The sequence below is a fragment of the Bombina bombina genome, chromosome 2 (assembly GCF_027579735.1).
Source record: "Bombina bombina isolate aBomBom1 chromosome 2, aBomBom1.pri, whole genome shotgun sequence".
Classification (NCBI taxonomy): domain Eukaryota; kingdom Metazoa; phylum Chordata; class Amphibia; order Anura; family Bombinatoridae; genus Bombina; species Bombina bombina.
The window spans coordinates 182,164,479-182,182,640 of NC_069500.1; the positions used below are offsets into that span (position 1 = coordinate 182,164,479).

The 18,162-nt window shown below is 40.3% G+C and overlaps 1 protein-coding gene across 2 annotated transcripts in view; it reads left to right on the plus strand.

The window, feature by feature from the left end:
* Nucleotides 1-18,162, plus strand: part of AP3B1 (adaptor related protein complex 3 subunit beta 1) — a 1,155,804-nt gene that overhangs the window by 792,158 nt on the left and 345,484 nt on the right. For both annotated transcript variants that reach the window (XM_053701376.1, XM_053701377.1), the window contains exons 18-19: nt 2,853-2,958; nt 9,959-10,115. In XM_053701376.1, coding sequence (XP_053557351.1) covers nt 2,853-2,958; nt 9,959-10,115 — 263 coding nt within the window. The remainder of the gene's footprint in view (nt 1-2,852; nt 2,959-9,958; nt 10,116-18,162) is intronic.

Sequence of the window (18,162 nt, forward strand, 5' to 3'; positions counted from 1 at the left end):
TTTGTTCGTCTTTCCTGGACTGTGATTTAAACAGATGCAAGTCTCACAGGTTGGCAGGTGTAGACAATTTGGAAGCAGATTATCTCAGCCGTCAGTCTTTACATCCAGGGGAGTGGTCTCTCCATCCAGATTTATTTTGTCAGCTTGTACAGCTGTGGGGTCTGCCAGAAATAGATCTGATTGCTTCCCAGGTACCTTTCCAGGTCCAGGGATCCTCAGGTGGAGATGGTGGATGCGTTAGCAGTTCCTTGGTTTTACCAACCTGCTAACATTTTTCCGCCTCTAGTTCTTCTTCCAAGGGTGATCTCCAAGATCATAATGGAACAATCGCATGTGTTTCTGATAGCACCAGCTTGGCCTCACAGGTTTTGGTATGTGGATCTTGTCCGGATGTCCAGTTGTAAACCTTGACCACTTCTTTTAAGGCCAGACCTTCTGTCTCAAAGGCTGTTTTTTCCATCAGGATCTCAAATCACTAAATTTGAAGGTATGGAAATTGAACGCTTAGTACTTAGTCATAGAGGTGACTCCGTGATTAATACTATGCTACAGGCTCAGAAGTCTGTTTCAAGGAAGATTTATTATCGGGTTTGGAAAGCCTATATTTCATGGTGTTTTTCTCATAAATTCTCTTGGCATTCTTTTAGAATTCCTAGAATTTTACAGTTTCTGCAGGATGGTTTGGATAAAGGTTTGTCTGCAAGTACTTTGAAGGGACAAATCTCTGCTCTTTCTGTTTTATTTCATATAAAGATTGATACATTTCCTGATATTCACTGTTTTGTTCAGGCTTTGGTTCATATCAAGCCTGTTATTAACTCAATCTCTCCTCCTTGGAGTCTTAATTTGGTTTTGAAGGCTTTGCAGGCTCCTCCTTTTGAGCCTATGCTTTCTTTGGATATTTAACCACTTTCTTGGAAAGTGTTGTTCCTTTTGGCTATCTCTTCTGCTAGAAGAGTTTCTGAATTGTCTGCTCTCTCTTGCGAGTCTCCTTTTCTGATTTTCCATCAGGATAAAGCTGTTTTGCGGACTTTGTTTAAATTTCTTCCTAAGGTTGTGAATTCTAACAACATTAGTAGGGAAATTGTTGTTCCTTCTTTGTGTCCTAATCCTAAGAATGCTCTTGAAAGATCTTTACATTCTTTAGATGTTAGAGCTTTGAAATACTATATCGAAGCTACTAAGGATTTCAGAAAGACTTCTAGTCTATTTGTTGTTTTTTCTGGTTTCAGGAAAGGTCAGAAAGCCTCTGCCATTTCTTTGGCATCTTGGTTAAAGAGTTTGATTCACAAGGCTTATTTGGAGGCGGAAGAACAATTACTGCTCATTCTACTAGATCAGTCTCCACTTTTTGGGCTTTTAAGAATAAAGTTTCAGTTGATTAGATTTGCAAAGCAGCAACTTGGTCTTCTTTGCATACATTTACTAAATGTTACCATTTTGATGTATTTGCTTCATCAGAAGAAGTCTTTGGTAGAAAAGTTCTTTAGGCAGCTGTCTCAGTTTGATTCTTCTACTTATGTTTTAAGTTTTTAAGAAAGACTTATATTTTTTGTTTGGATTTAATTTTCTCAGCGGAAATAGCTGTTATTATTTTATCCCACCCTCTCTAGTGACTCTTCTGTGGACTTCCAAATTTGGGGTATTTCTATACCATACGTCACTAGCTCATGGACTCTTGCCAATTACATGAAAGAAAACATAATTTATGTAAGAACTTACCTGATAATTTTTTTTTTAATATTGGCAAGAGTCCATGAGGCCCACCCTTTTTATGGTGGTTCTGAATTTTTATATAAAAGCACAATTATATTTCCAGTTCCTCTTTTTGTATGCTTTTTTACTCCTTATTTATATCACCTTACTTCTTGGCTTTTTGTTAAACTGAATTGTGGGTGTGGTGGGAGGTGTATTTATAGGCATTTTGAGGTTTGGGAAACTTTGCCCCTCCTGGTAGGATTGTATATCCCAGCTCATGGACTCTTGTTAATATGAAATAAATGAATTTATCAGGTAAGTTCTTACATAAATTATGTTTTTTTTGGTTTATCACCTGGGTATTGCTTGCTGGTTGGAGGACTACATCTAGACACCAATCAGCAAGCGCTACCCAGGTGATAAACCAAAAATGGGCTGGCTTCTAAGCTTCCATTTCAGCTTTTTTAAATGAAGATACCAAGAGAACAAAGAAAAATTGATAATAGGAGTAAATTTGAAAGTTGCTTGAAATTGCATGCTCTATCTGAATCATGTAAGTTTAATTTTGACTATACTATCCCTTTAAGGATTTTGTCAATCTACATGTTTCAGCTCTCACCTCTGGGTGTTGCAAAGACGTAGTACTGATGGTGAAATTATCCCTTTGTTTGTTAAAGATTTTTGAGCATTACAGGTGTGTAACCCGCTCTGTTCATAGAATAATGATATGGTTGAACATTTATGAAAAAGGGCTATGAGGCCCTCTATTTTAATGTGTTTAATAAAGCACAAGTAGCATTGAGATGTTCTGCCTCAGACTTTTGGAGAGCATACTTCAAGTTATTGCTAATGCGCTTTTTCCCTTATCTGTCCAAAAAAAGTTTAGCTGTTCCATGTTGTAGGGAAGGATATTTAAAGACAGGTAAAAGACTTCTTCAAATCTTTTTTTACCAACTGTAGCTTGGATTGAAGTGCCAAGTTGTCAAGATTGTTCTGTTTCTCCTTATAATAAATGTATGTATTATGTATATTTTCATTTTTATGAAATTGTTGAGCATTATACCTTACATAGTATGTTGTACTTGTGTACCTTAAAATTCAGATGTAGTAATTGTGCCCATTCCAAGTTAAAATAACACTATTGTACTTTGTAGGTTAAAGGATGGGACACCTCCCAAGTGAAGACAAATAAAAAAGAAAAATCTGGTGAAAAATTTTACTCTGAATCAGAAGAGGAAGATGCATCAGCGGAAAGCAGTGGTAACCAAATAGTCTTATTTGTTAATTTCCAGGATTTTGGTATTAATAAACCGTATTTATTCTAGGGTGTCTGACCAATGCTGTTGTGTGAGACACATCATGCCTTTTCATGTTTTCTTATAAAAAAATTATCATTTTATTAAGTTTCCACAGAGTCAGTTTCTGTCCTCTTTTTGCCAAATATATTTTTAACATTCTTATGATAGATAAATGATAAATTGATTGCATTTCCTTTATGCATCTAATTAGCAACAGGTGTTGGAGTTAATGTTATCGCTAGTTACAGAAAGTTAGATAAACATTAATTTGTCTTGAAGATTACCCTTTTGTTTTTTCCTAAGATATGGTGAGTCCACGGGTTCATCTTTATTACTGTTGGGAATATCACTCCTGGCCAGCAGGAGGAGGCAAAGTTCACCACAGTAAAACTGTTAAAGGGACACTGAACCCAAATTTTTTCTTTCGTGATTCAGATAGAGCATGCCATTTTAAACAACTTTCTAATTTACTCCTATTATCATTTTTTTTTTCGTTCTCTTGCTTTCTTTATTTGAAAAAGAATGCATCTAAGCTATTTTTTTGGTTCAGAACCATGGAAAGCAAGAACAACACAGTGTGTTCACCAAAAATGGGCCGGCATCTAAACTTACATTCTTTCATTTCAAATAAAGATACCAAGAGAATGAAAATAATTTGATAATAGGAGTAAATTAGAAAGTTGCTTAAAATTGCATGCTCTATCTGAATCACAATAGAAAAAAATTGGGTTCAGTGTCCCTTTTGGTATTACTTCCTTACCCACAAACCCCAGTCATTCTCTTTGCCTCTCGTGCATGGAGGAGGTAAAGTCTTAGTGTCTGAAGAAAATTGGATTTGTTTCACTACACGCAAGAGTTTGTTATTTTGAAAGCAGCGTAGTACTCTGATCTTTCCCCTTTTTGAAAGGATGGGTCTAGCTGTACTCCACGTCAGTCTTCTCAGTAGAGCAGTGGTGGCTTTAAAGCAGTTAGGAACTTGCAAAGAGGTTCTTGCTGTGTTTTCCTAACAGTTGCTGCCCTAATATAGAAAACCAGAATTTGGCTACTCTGTTCTTTCTCTTTTAAAGGGTCTCTGTGAGCAGCTGTGCCCTCTCATACCCTGTGACTGTCTACATGCCGGACAGCAGAGCAGGTAAGTGCTCTTTTTTCCAGGTTGGGAGACTATGCACTAAAGGATAGACCCTGCTTATTTATTGGAGGCATAGCTAACCTTGTAGTATGGGTTACATTGGGGCATGGAGCAGGCACTGCAGTGACTGGAGACCGGGGTTATTATCTTTACATTGTTAAAGTTTATCCTTATTGTGGTTTTTGCAAGCTAGCGATTTTGTTCTAGGGCTTATGGGGACTGGTCACACACATACAATTATTGCGGTGCGCAGTATATTGTGGAGCTCCTTCTTTCAACTTTTTGTAGGTGGCTTTGTGTTCTAGGACATTGATGGGTTAATCTCTGGGTTTGACATGTTTCTGACCTGTGTCAGGGATTTAATAGAAATGCTGTGTGCTAGAGACGTTTTTGTTTCCAAAAAATGTTTACTGTAACTGTTATTGCAGTTTGCAGCTGGGACATACATGGTAGGATAGACTCCTGTGTGTTTTCCAATGGGCCGCCGTTACAAAGCTGTGTGGCGGGAAGGACGCTAAAATGTCGTTCTACGAGATAGGATTGCTTTGAAGCGCGCATAGCACATATCCTCATCGGCGGGTCGTGTGACCCACTTTTTCTCCACCTGGGTCTTAGTCTGTTTAGTAGCGGTGGCGTATTATAGAGTTTCTTTTTTGTTCTGACAAGAAATATTTTCAGCGTAAGAGTACGGGATACTCTGCTGTGTCTCCTTGTGTTAATGTGTCAATCATAAAGGAGGTTATAGTTGAGACACATTTAACTCCTCAGTCTCTTAGGTGTCTGTGTTCCTAGCTTAGCGCTAGACTTTCCTAGAAAAGCCCTTCAATGTTCTGTTTTTAAAGCGCTAGTACAAGTATATTTACATATTACATGTCAAAATATTGAAATAAAAGTGACCTGTTTTTTACAGCACCAGTTTAAAGCATATTTACATACTTAAGTGTTTTTATTTTATGCTTGTTATATTTTGAGACTCAAATTGTTCTCTTATGCAATTTCATACTGCTTGCTTAGCCAGAACTTTCTCAAGTTGAGATAGTTTGTTGCTGCTGAACCCAATGTCTCTTAGGATGATGATGTTTAGATATTGCCACTGCTTCTCCTTAAACGTCCCAAGCCTCTATGGCGTCACATGCAGTGCCCTGCAGTTCCTCTCAGCCTCTGGAGGAGTGTATTTTCCTTTTTGCAGCTCAGGTATCCTCGGCGGTATCTGCAGCTTTATCCGTTTTTTCCTCTCTTACTGGGAAAACGCAAGAGGACATTTAAAGTCTCAGAAGGTTTCTGTGTCACTTTCTGCTACTCAGGTTGCTCTTCTCTCCTAAGTCTGGTGAGGAGGAGTCGCCGGTAGTTCTGAGGGTAAAATCTCAGATTCGGACAGTATAATTTCTTCATCTGTTGCTGAAGTGGTTCCCTTCGGATGTATGCTTGAACACCTCGCGTATTGTTAAAGGAAGTTATAGCTACTTGGACAACATCGATATTCCTGTCGTCAACCGTTTGAAGTTTTATAAACTTTATTCTTCTAGGATCTTCCTTCCATGGGGAAGTGTTTCTAAAGGTGCTTGGGTCACAGACATAGGAGGAAATAGGGATACCTTCTTCTCCATTTAAATGCACGGTGCTTTTAATAGAAGGGAGTAGTCTACTATGGCTTAGAGAACTTGATTCAAATCAAGGATAGTTGCTCCTTTACGGATATTTGTTTAAGAAGCTGGAGGTTTATTGCTCATTTAGAGTGATGTCTTGTCTAATTAGACTGCTGTGCTTGCCCTCGTGATGGATCCCCCGATGGGTGCAGGTCTGCTCTGGCCTTTATGGCTGTTCTTGGAGATTCAAGGATTTCCTGGTCCCTTCGGGAATAGCTCTTCTTGGTCAACTTAGGAGCCTTCTTGGGGCTTAGTGGTACAGCCTAGGCTTTGTGACACTGCAGAGGCAGGTCCAATGTTTGGAATATATTTTATTTTTCCAAGCTTCTGATTAGATTATCCTACAACTTTCAGGTGGGGAAAGGTCTTTTCCGCCACAAGTCATTAGGAATAGACTAAGGATGGTTTTCCTTTTCTTCTTCGGGGACAGTCCATTCTTTGAAATCCTGACCATTTTGGGTTCTGGGAATATCAATCTGATTCCTCTCAAGTACAGATTTCCTCTTCTGGAGTATCTGCAGTCAATCTATGATAAGAGTTATTCTGGATCTGGGTTCAGGTTCCCTCTGTGGGAGTGCTAGTTCCAGTATAGATACTGGGCCTAGGTAGTTATCTCATGCTTTCAGAGTACACTTTTTTTTTAAGTAGTCTCCATTCTACCTTGATTCAAGAGGGTTTGTTCATAACGCACATAGACCTGAAGGATATGTATTTTCTAGTTCCCAGTAGAGTTCTGCAATTTTGCATGTCTGGGATTAACTAAAAGTTTTTGAGTTTGTCATCCTAGGAAGACTCTGTTAGGTCTTGGGGATGGAAAGGGTGCCCTCCTGGACATTGTATGGTTCAGGTGTCATTTTTCTTTTCCGAGCAACTCTTTTTCAAGGGATCTTGTCCTTGTTTACACTTCATTGGATGGGATGTGAGTCTGGGAAAGGAGTTCCCTGGTTCCCCTTTCAAGGGTGTCTTCTTCTTAAGGAACTTATATAGATTCTCTATCTATGAGAATATTTCATTCAGAGGTCAGATCATCCAGCTTTTCTCCTAACCTCGTTTTTCTGCCTACTGTTCAGCCCACAGCTGTCTCTTGTGATCCGAAAGATAGTTTAGATTTTTTGTAAACAGAGGGTTTGGAGTTTGAATTCAGCTGTAGCTGTTTTTCCATTCTCTTCCCAGTGGCTTAAGATTTGGAGGTTATTGGTTGAGAGATGTCATCTTTTTTCTGAGTACATTGGAGAGCTCTGCAGTTTGGCATGCTCAGTCAATGGAGTGGTGACCATCCAGATCTCTCTGAGGATAGATCTGTTTCACTCTTAGGTGATGTCAGGAGTATCTGTCTCAGGGTGCATGTCCCTGGAAACATTTCTGGGTGATTGTTAACTCAGACACCAGCCTGTTGGTCTGGGGAGCAGTCCGGACCTTGTTTAAAGCTCTGGGACTTTGGACTCGAGGAGTCGGTTCTCTCCTTTGATATCTTGGAGTGGAGAATGATTTTTCATGCTCTAAGGGCTTGTACTCAGTTGTCCATAATGTCTTCTCTCTGGCTTGGTTGGAACTCTGGGCTTCTTAGCCATGTCAGAGGTGACTCGGTTTGGCTGTGGGCGGTGGCTCACAATTACTGTCTATTTACATCCACATTCTAGGAGTGTACATCTGGGAAAAGGACTTCCCGACTAAACAGATTTTTCATCCGGGGAGTGAGTTCTCCATCTGGAGGTGTTCTCCAGTTAAACACCCAAATGGGGGGGCTGAAGTTGGATTGGATGGCATTTTGACAGAACGTCAAACTTCCAAGGTACGGTTTAAGGTCCAGAGACTCAAAGGCCGATCTGAAGGAGATTATAGCGGTTCCTTGGATTTTCAGGCTTGCATACCGTTTTCTTCTGTTTGCTCTTTTTCCTCGAGGCCTTGCTCGCACCAAACAGGAGAGAGCGTCGGTGATTCTAATAGTTCCTGCGTGGCCACGCAGTATATGGTATGCATATCTAGTGGAAGATGTCATCTCCCCCACCGAGCAAACTTCCTTCAAGGAAGGACGTACTGAATCAGGGTATCTTCCTTCATCCTAATCTCGTTTTCTCTGTAACTGACTGCTTGGATTTTGGACGCTTAATTTATATCTAAGCGTGGTTTTTCTAAGTTGGTCGTTGAGACTATGATTCAGGCTCGCAAGCCTGTTTTCTTTGATTTTTTCCAGAAGATATGGCATTAATATATTTCATGGTGTGAATCTAAGGGTTACTCTTGGAATAGAGTTCGCTCCTTAGGGTTTTGTCTTTTCTCCAGGAAAGTCTGGAGAAAAGATTATCAGTTAGTACCCTGAAGAGTCAAATTTCTGACTTATCTGTTTTATTACATAAGCGTTTGGTGGACGTGCCAGACGTCCAATCCTTTTGTCAGGTCTTGGTCAAGTCAGGCCTGTCTTAAGTAGGTTGTTCCTCCTTGGAGCCTTAATCTTGCTCTTTGAGTTTTTTTCAACTTTCTACAGTTGATCCATGGCTTTCCTTAAGATATTTAGTTGTTATCTTGGAAGTTTTTGTTTCTTTGACTATCTCTTCTGCTCGGAGAGTCTCTGAACTCTGTCTTGCAGTATGGTTCCCCTTATCTTATTTTTCATACGGATAAGGTGGTTCATCATACTAAGTTAGGTTTCCTTCTTAAGGTTGTTTCTACTAGAAATATTAATCAGGAGATAGTTGTTCCATCTCTGTGTCCGAAACCTTCTTCGGTTAAGGAACGTCTGTTGCACAATTTGGATGTGGTTCGTGTCCTAAAATTCTAGTTGGAGGCGACTAAGGACTTTCGCAAATCTCCTGCTTTTTTGTTTGTTTTTCCGGAAAATGTAGAGGTTAGAAAGCTACTGCTTCTACTCTTTCTTTTTGGTTGCGAAGTGTGATTCGCCTGTCATATGAGTCTGCTGTAAAGCAACCTCCAGAGAGAATTACAGCTCATTCTATCAGGGCTGTAGCCTTTTCTTGGGTTTTTAAAATAAAAATGTAGATTTCATGGAGCAAATTTGCAAGGCTGCAACTTGGTCTCCTTTACATACTTTTTCCAAGTTTTACAGATTTGATACTTTTGTCTCGGCTGAGGCGGCTTTTGGGAGAAAGGTTCTTCCAAGTGGTGGTGTCTTCTGTTTAGGCATGCATGTTCTTATCCACCCCTATCCATCTGTGTCCTCTAGCTTGGGTATTTGTTCCCAACAGTAATTAAGATGAACCAGTGGACATATCTTAGGAATAAAACAAAATTTATGCTTACCTGATAAATTTATTTCTTCAAGATATGGTGAGTCAACGGACCCACCCTTTTTTGTCTTTTTAGAAGAGTTTTTGTCTAAACCTCAGACACCTCTGAACCTTGTGTTACTCTCCTTTCTCCATTTACTTTCGGTCGAATGACTGGGGTTTGTGGGTAAGGAAGTGATACTTAACAGTTTTACTGTGGTGCTCTTTGCCTCCTCCTGATGGCCAGCATTAATATTCCCAACAGTAATTAAGATGAACCTGTGGACTCACCATATCTTGAAGAAATAAATCGGGTAAGCATAAATTGTGTTTTTGTTTTCATGTGTTTGTCTACACCAAACTTTCTTTACATGGTTACTTTCAATTAAATGACCATATGAGTCAAAAAATGACATGCTTTTATTCGTTAGTGCATTCTATTTTAAGTCTATCATCCCTACACTACTTTGTGTTTAACCACACAGTAGAAGTGCCACTCAGGACCTGCGAACCACTACTGGTCTTGAGTGGAACTTGCCACTGAGCAAATCAGCAATCTATATTTGCACGACTCAAATATGCAACTAACGCTGTTGATTGGATCACCATTGGTTGCTGCTCAGGACCAGCAGTGCTCCACAGGTTCCGTGCCGCACTGTTACTCTGTGTTTAACTATTTTGGGTGGATTAAATATACAGTAGTGTAGGGTCAATTGTCTTAAATTGCTTGCTTTAACTAATTATTGCATTCAATATCCGACTAGTATGGCCCTTTAATGGTCTGCGCTAAGCAATTTTTGGTGAATTTTTAGGAACCTAAAAAATATTGTGATTTGGAAACCTTCCTCTTCTGCTGTGTGAAGAAAAGTCTCTAGCCAAGGCCACCTGTTAGCTTGTACAATTGGCACATCAGTAGAACCACTTACTTTGTGTGGACAGCCATTGATATGTTTTCTTTATTAGAAAATGAATCTGATAGTGAAGATGAAAGTGAGGAAGGCAGTGAAAATGAGAAGGAAAGTGACAGCGAAGGCAGCAGTTCCAGTTCTTCAAGTCAAGAGGACAGTCAGTCTGATGAAGAAAAAACTGTGAAAAAGCAGAAGAAACGTACTAAGGACAGGTAAATATAATCACAGTTTAAAGTAACATGAACCCCAACATTTATATTTTATGTTTCAGAAAGAGCATACACTTTTAAAAAAGTTACCCATTTACTTCTATTATCATTTACTTCATTCTCTTGGTATCCTTTGCTTAAGGAGCAGCAGTGCACTACTGGAAGCTTGCTGCACACATCTGGCGAGCCAATGAAATAGGCATATATGTGCAGTAACCAGTCAAAAGCTTGCTCCCAGTATTGCATTTCTGCTCCTAAATCTACCTAGGTATGCTTTTCAACAAAGAATGACGCAAATTAGATAATAGGAATAAACTGGAAAGTTGTTTATAATGACATGCTCTAGCTGAGTCATAAAAGTTTAACTTTACTATATCTTTAAGCCTAACAGTAAAGTGATATTATCTTCTTCCTGTTCTTTAATATCTAAAATGAATCCTAGAATCTAGGGAGGCCGGTGGAATCATTCCACGTGGAATAATTTGGAAATATTTAATAACTTCTTGTAGACATTTTTCTGATTTTTACATTTTTTTAGAATTACGATTTATAAACTTTAGTAATCTTACTTTGTTAAAAATGATTAAATAAATGGAAGTCAAAGTCTGTAAAGGGACACATAACATAGTGAAGAGGTAATATTTTAGATATCATCATGGCATTAGAACGTATTTAAGTATCATTCTGATTATTAATAATTGGTGCTAATCCCACCATTGCATTAAATTTATTCCTCGCGCCACTGTCAGTGAGTAGCCTCTGCAGATATGCTCGCCCCTGGCTCTGTAACCTGCTGCCAGCTCAGCTGATGAGTTTGCATTTTAGCTCCGTCGTGGCTGACAGCCCTGATTGGGGCACACTACGCACTCTGCTTCTTTTATTACTGACAGTAATTAAAGCAACTCGCCCTGCCACTTTCATAACAAACACAGCATAATGCACTAATTATGACTTTATTAATTTAAGTCAGGATTTAATGATTTTAAAAGTGATTTATATTGTTTCTTCCACTCAGAACAAATGAAATCTGTAGGTTAAATTAATACCGGCTTTTCATCATTTCAGAACTGAAAAACTACTTACCAGTAAATTCTTTTCATTACATTAACATCTAAAACCCTAAGTAGTAGGGTAAACAACAGTTATCCATTAACTCAGAGTACTTTTGCATTTAAAATATTTTAAATATAGCTGTAAAATGTGTACTGGTATTTCATGTAGAAAGAAGCAATTTTAAAACAAGAAACCTAATGAATTTTTTTAAAGGGATAGGAAAGTCCAAATTAAACTGGCATGAGTCAGATAGAGCTTTTTTTTTTTTAAAGACACTTTTAAACTTTCTATTTTCAAATTTATTTTGTTCTCTTGGTATCCATTGTTGAAAATAATATGTACATATCCTACACTAGTGGGAGCTAGATGGTGATTTTTGCCTGCGCACATTTTGGCTCTCAGTAGTGCATTGATGCTCATTCACAAAGGATATCAAGGGAATTAAGCAGATTTTACAATAGAAGTACATTTGTAAGCTGCTTAAAATTGTATGTTCTGTCTGAATCTTGAAAGAAAAAAATGGGTTTCATGGTTATTCATGTCGAAGAACCGGATTACTTGGGTGCTTGGTATACAAATACATTGTGGAAGATTGTATCTGCTAGTGAACATAGTGGTTCTTTAGATTTTTAATAGATAAGAGGGTTAGATTACAAGTGGCACGCTAAATGTTGCGTGCAAGTTATATCAGGTTTTTACAAGTTGAAACTAAACGTGTAAACGCAATAACGTTTTAAGATTGGCAAATTGGCGCAACTGAAACCCTCATGTAAAGGGTAGTGCGTTTAAAAACGTTGCACTAAACACAAACTGCAAAGAACTATATTGTATATATACACATATATATATATATATATATATATATATATATATGTATATATACACAAGTCTAAATGTGTATGTATGCATATACCTGTATATGTGTGTACAAATGCATTTCTTTCCTAAGATATGGTGAGCATATCCATGGAATCATCCATTACTAGTGGGAATATCACTCCTGGCCAGCAGGAGGAGGCAAAAGAGCACCACAGCAAAGCTGCTATATATGTCACTTCCCTTACCCATAACTCCCAGTCATTCTCTTTGCCTGCAGTGCAAGGAGGAGGTGAAGTTTTGGTGTCTGATCTACAATCAAGATTTTTTTATTTTAAAGCAGAGTAGGTTTGCTCTGATCTTTCTAAAGGGTCTAGCCTTAGCCCATGGCAGTCTCTTCAGTAGGGCAATGGTGGCTTTTAAGCAATTGGGAACTTGTGGGGTACAATCCTCACTGCGTTTTCCCAAAACATTTTGCTGCCCTATATAGATAGCCTGAGTAAGTTTATTCAGTCTTTCTGTATTTCTCTTGTTAAGTGTAGTCAGTCCACGGGTCATCCATTACTTATGGAATATATCTCTTCCTAACAGGAAGCTGCAAGAGGATCACCCAGCAGAGCTGCTACATAGCTCCTCCCCTCACATGTCATATTCAGTCATTCTCTTGCAGCCTAACTAGATAGGTCGCTGTGAGAGGTCTGTGGTGTTTTTTAACTTAGTTTATTTCTTCAATCAAAAGTTTGTTATTTTAAATGGCACCGGAGTGTGCTATTTGTTTCTCAGGCAGCATTAGAAGAAGAATCTGCCTGCGTTTTCTATGATCTTAGCAGACGTAACTAAGATCCACTGGCTGTTCTCATCTGAGGAGTGAGGTAACTTCAGAGAAGGGGAATAGCATGCAGGGCCCCCCTGCAAATGAGGTATGTGCAGTAATTATTTTTCTGAGGAATGGAATTGACTGAGAAAATACTGCTGATACCAATGTAAAGTAAGTTCAGCCTTAAATGCAGTGATAGCGACTGGTATTAGGCTGATGAGTGTGTGTACACTGAATGTATTTTTCTAAGGAATGGAATTGACTCTGAAAATACTGTTAATACTGAAATAATGTATGAGCCTTAACTGCAGTAAAAGCGACTGGTAGCAGGCTTATTAATAACAATTCATAACTTTTCAAATGTATGTTTAAAACGTTTACTGGCATGTTAATCGTTTTTTGTGAGGTACTTGGTGATAAAACTTATTGGGGCATGATTTTTACCACATGGCCATCTTTGTTTTCTGCATAGAAACAGTTTTCTGAGCTTCCCCACTGTTGTAATATGAGTGGGAGGGGCCTATTTTAGCGCTTTTTTGCGCAGTAAAAATTCAGTCACAATCTGTCTACTTCATCCTCCATGATCCAGATCGTCTCTAGAGAGCTCAGGGGTCTTCAAAATTCATTTTGAGGGAGGTAATCAGTCACAGCAGACCTGTGACAGTGTGTTTTGACTGTGAGAAAAACGTTAATTATTAAATTGTTAATCCGTTTTTGGGTATTAAGGGGTTAATCATCCATTTGCTGGTGGGTGCAATCCTTTGCTAACTTAATACATTTACTGTGAAAAATTGGTTGCTATAACTATTTTGGTTCATTGTTATTTCAACTGTGACAGCTTTTTGTGCTTCTTAAAGGCACAGTAGCGTTTTTTATATTGCTTGTAAATTTATTTAGAAAGTATTTCCAAGCTTGCTAGTCTCATTGCTAGTCTGTTTAAACATGTCTGACACAGATGAATCTCTTTGTTCACTATGTTTAAAGGCCAATGTGGAGCCCAATAGAATTTTGTGTACTAATTGCATTGATGCTACTTTAAATAAAAGCCAATCTGTACATTTAAAGAAATTATCACCAGACAACGAGGGGGAAGTTATGCCGACTAACTCTCCTCACGTGTCAGTACCTTCGCCTCCCGCTCAGGAGGTGCGTGATTTTGTGGCGCCAAGTACATCAGGGAGGCCCTTACAAATCACTTTGCAAGACATGGCTACTGTTATGACAGAAGTATTATCTAAATTGCCAGAATTAAGAGGCAAGCGCGATAGCTCTGGGTTAAGGACAGAGCGTGCGGATGAGGTGAGAGCCATGTCAGATACTGCGTCACAGTTTGCAGAACGTGAAGACGGAGAGCTTCATTCTGTGGGTGACGGATCTGATCCAGGGAGACTGGATTCAGAGATTTCTAATTTTAAATTTAAGCTTGAGAACCTCCGCATATTGCTAGGGGAAGTATTAGCGGCTCTGAATGATTGTAACACGGTTGCAATTCCAGAAAAATTATGTAGGTTGGATAGATACTATGCGGTACCGGTGTGTACTGACGTGTTTCCTATACCTAAAAGGCTTACAGAGATTATTAGCAAGGAGTGGGATAGACCTGGTGTGCCCTTTTCCCCTCCTCCCATATTTAGGAAAATGTTTCCTATAGACGCCACCACACGAGACTTATGGCAGACGGTCCCTAAGGTGGAGGGAGCAGTTTCTACTTTAGCTAAGCGTACCACTATCCCGGTGGAGGATAGTTGTGCCTTTTCAGATCCAATGGATAAGAAATTAGAGGGTTACCTTAAGAAAATGTTTGTTCAACAAGGTTTTATCTTAAAGCCCCTTGCATGCATTGCGCCTGTCACTGCTGCGGCGGCATTCTGGTTTGAGTCTCTGGAAGAGGCCATTCGCACAGCTCCATTGGATGAAATTATGAACAAGCTTAAAGCACTTAAGCTAGCTAACGCATTTGTTTCTGATGCCGTCGTACATTTAACCAAACTTACGGCTAAGAACTCCGGATTCGCCATCCAAGCGCGCAGAGCGCTATGGCTTAAATCCTGGTCAGCTGACGTGACTTCTAAATCTAAATTGCTTAATATTCCTTTCAAAGGGCAGACCTTATTCGGGCCCGGCTTGAAAGAAATTATAGCTGACATTACGGAGGTAAGGGCCATGCTCTACCTCAGGACAGGGCCAAATCAAAGGCCAAACAGTCTAATTTTCGTGCCTTTCGTAACTTCAAGGCTAGAGCAGCATCAACTTCCTCCGCTCCAAAACAGGAAGGAGCTGTTGCTCGTTACAGGCAGGGCTGGAAAGTTAACCAGTCCTGGAACAAGGGCAAGCAGGCCAAGAAACCTGCTGCTGCCCCCAAGACAGCATGAAGAGAGGGCCCCCTATCCGGAAACGGATCTAGTGGGGGGCAGACTTTCTCTCTTCGCCCAGGCTTGGGCAAGAGATGTCCAGGATCCCTGGGCGTTGGAGATCATATCTCAGGGATATCTCCTGGACTTCAAAACTTCTCCTCCACGAGGGAGATTTCATCTTTCAAGGTTATCAGCAAACCAAATAAAGAAAGAGGCGTTTCTACGCTGTGTACAAGACCTTTTACTAATGGGGGTGATCCACCCAGTTCCGCGGACGGAACACGGGCAGGGATTCTATTCAAATCTATTTGTGGTTCCGAAGAAAGAGGGAACCTTCAGACCAATCTTGGACTTAAAAATCCTAAACAAATTTCTAAGAGTTCCATCATTCAAAATGGAAACTATTCGAACCATCCTTCCCATGATCCAAGAGGGTCAGTACATGAACACAGTGGATTTAAAGGATGCCTACCTTCACATACCGATTCACAAGGATCATTATCGGTACCTAAGATTTGCTTTCCTAGACAGGCATTACCAGTTTGTAGCTCTTCCCTTCGGATTAGCTACGGCTCCAAGAATCTTTACAAAAGTTCTGGGCTCACTTCTGGCAGTACTAAGACCGCGAGGCATAGCGGTGACTCCGTACCTAGACGACATTCTGATACAAGCGTCAAATTTTCAAACTGCCAAGTCTCATACAGAGATAGTTCTGGCATTTCTGAGGTCGCATGGGTGGAAGGTGAACGTGGAAAAGAGTTCTCTATTACCACTTACAAGAGTTCCCTTTCTAGGGACTCTTATAGATTCTGTAGAGATGAAAATTTACCTGACAGAGGCCAGGTTATCAAAACTTCTAAATGCTTGCCGTGTCCTTCATTCCATTCCACACCCGTCAGTAGCTCAGTGCATGGAAGTAATCGGCTTAATGGTAGCGGCAATGGACATAGTACCATTTGCGCGCCTGCATCTCAGACCGCTGCAATTGTGCATGCTAAGTCAGTGGAACGGGGATTACTCAGATTTGTCCCCCCTACTAAGTCTGGATCAAGAGACCAGAGATTCTCTTCTATGGTGGCTCTCTCGGCCACATCTGTCCTAGGGGATGACCTTTCGCAGGCCAGATTGGACGATTGTAACAACAGACGCCAGCCTTCTAGGCTGGGGCACAGTCTGGAACTCCCTGAAAGCTCAGGGATTATGGACTCAGGAGGAGAAACTCCTCCCAATAAATATTCTGGAATTAAGAGCAATATTCAATGCTCTCCTAGCTTGGCCTCAGTTAGCAACTCTGAGGTTCATCAGATTTCAGTCGGACAACATCACGACTGTGGCTTACATCAACCATCAAGGGGGAACCAGAAGTTCCCTAGCGATGTTGGAAGTCTCAAAGATAATTTGCTGGGCAGAGTCTCACTCTTGCCACCTGTCAGCGATTTACATCCCAGGCGTAGAGAACTGGGAGGCGGATTTTCTATGTCGCCAGACTTTTCATCCGGGGGAGTGGGAACTTCATCCGGAGGTCTTTGCTCAACTGATTCTTCATTGGGGCAAACCAGATCTGGATCTCATGGCGTCTCGCCAGAACGCCAAGCTTCCTTGTTACGGATCCTGGTCCAGGGACCCGGGAGCGGTGCTGATAGATGCTCTGACAGCCCCTTGGGTCTTCAACATGGCTTATGTGTTTCCACCATTCCCGATGCTTTCTCGTTTAATTGCCAAGATCAAACAGGAGAGAGCTTCGGTGATTCTGATAGCGCCTGCGTGGCCACGCAGGACCTGGTATGCAGACCTAGTGGACATGTCGTCCTGTCCACCGTGGTCTCTACCTGAGACAGGACCTTCTTATTCAGGGTCCTTTCAAACATCCAAATCTAATTTCTCTGAGGCTGACTGCATGGAGATTGAACGCTTGATTCTATCAAAGCGTGGCTTCTCGGAGTCGGTTATTGATACCTTAATACAGGCTAGGAAGCCTGTTACCAGAAAAATTTACCATAAGATATGGCGTAAATATTTATATTGGTGCGAATCCAAGAGTTACTCATGGAGTAAGTTTAGGATTCCTAGGATATTGTCCTTTCTACAAGAGAGTTTAGAAAAGGACTTATCTGCTAGTTCGTTAAAGGGACAGATTTCTGCTCTGTCTATTCTTCTACACAAACGTCTGGCTGAAGTTCCAGACGTTCAGGCTTTTTGTCAGGCTTTAACTAGGATTAAGCCTGTGTTTAAGACTGTTGCTCCGCCGTGGAGCTTAAACTTAGTTCTTAATGTTCTTCAAGGCGTTCCATTTGAACCCCTTCATTCCATTGATATCAAGCTGTTATCCTGGAAGGTTTTGTTTTTGATGGCTATTTCCTCGGCTCGAAGAGTCTCTGAGTTATCTGCCTTACATTGTGATTCTCCTTATCTGATTTTTCATTCAGACAAGGTAGTTCTGCGTACTAAACCTGGGTTCTTACCTAAGGTAGTTACTAACAGGAATATCGATCAAGAGATTGTTGTTCCATCACTGTGTCCTAACCCTTCTTCAGAGAAGGAACGACTTTTGCATAATTTGGACGTAGTCCGTGCCCTGAAGTTCTATTTGCAGGCAACTAAAGATTTTCGTCAAACTTCTTCCCTGTTTGTCGTTTACTCTGGACAGAGAAGAGGTCAAAAGGCTTTGGCTACCTCTCTCTCTTTTTGGCTTCGTAGCATAATACGTTTAGCCTATGAGACTGCTGGACAGCAGCCTCCTGAAAGGATTACAGCTCATTCTACTAGAGCTGTGGCTTCCACCTGGGCCTTTAAAAATGAGGCCTCTGTTGAACAGATTTGCAAGGCTGCGACTTGGTCTTCGCTTCACACCTTTTCAAAATTTTACAAATTTGACACTTTTGCTTCTTCGGAGGCTATTTTTGGGAGAAAGGTATTTCAGGCAGTGGTTCCTTCTGTTTAATGTTCCTGCCTTGTCCCTCCCTTCATCCGTGTACTTTAGCTTTGGTATTGGTATTCCATAAGTAATGGA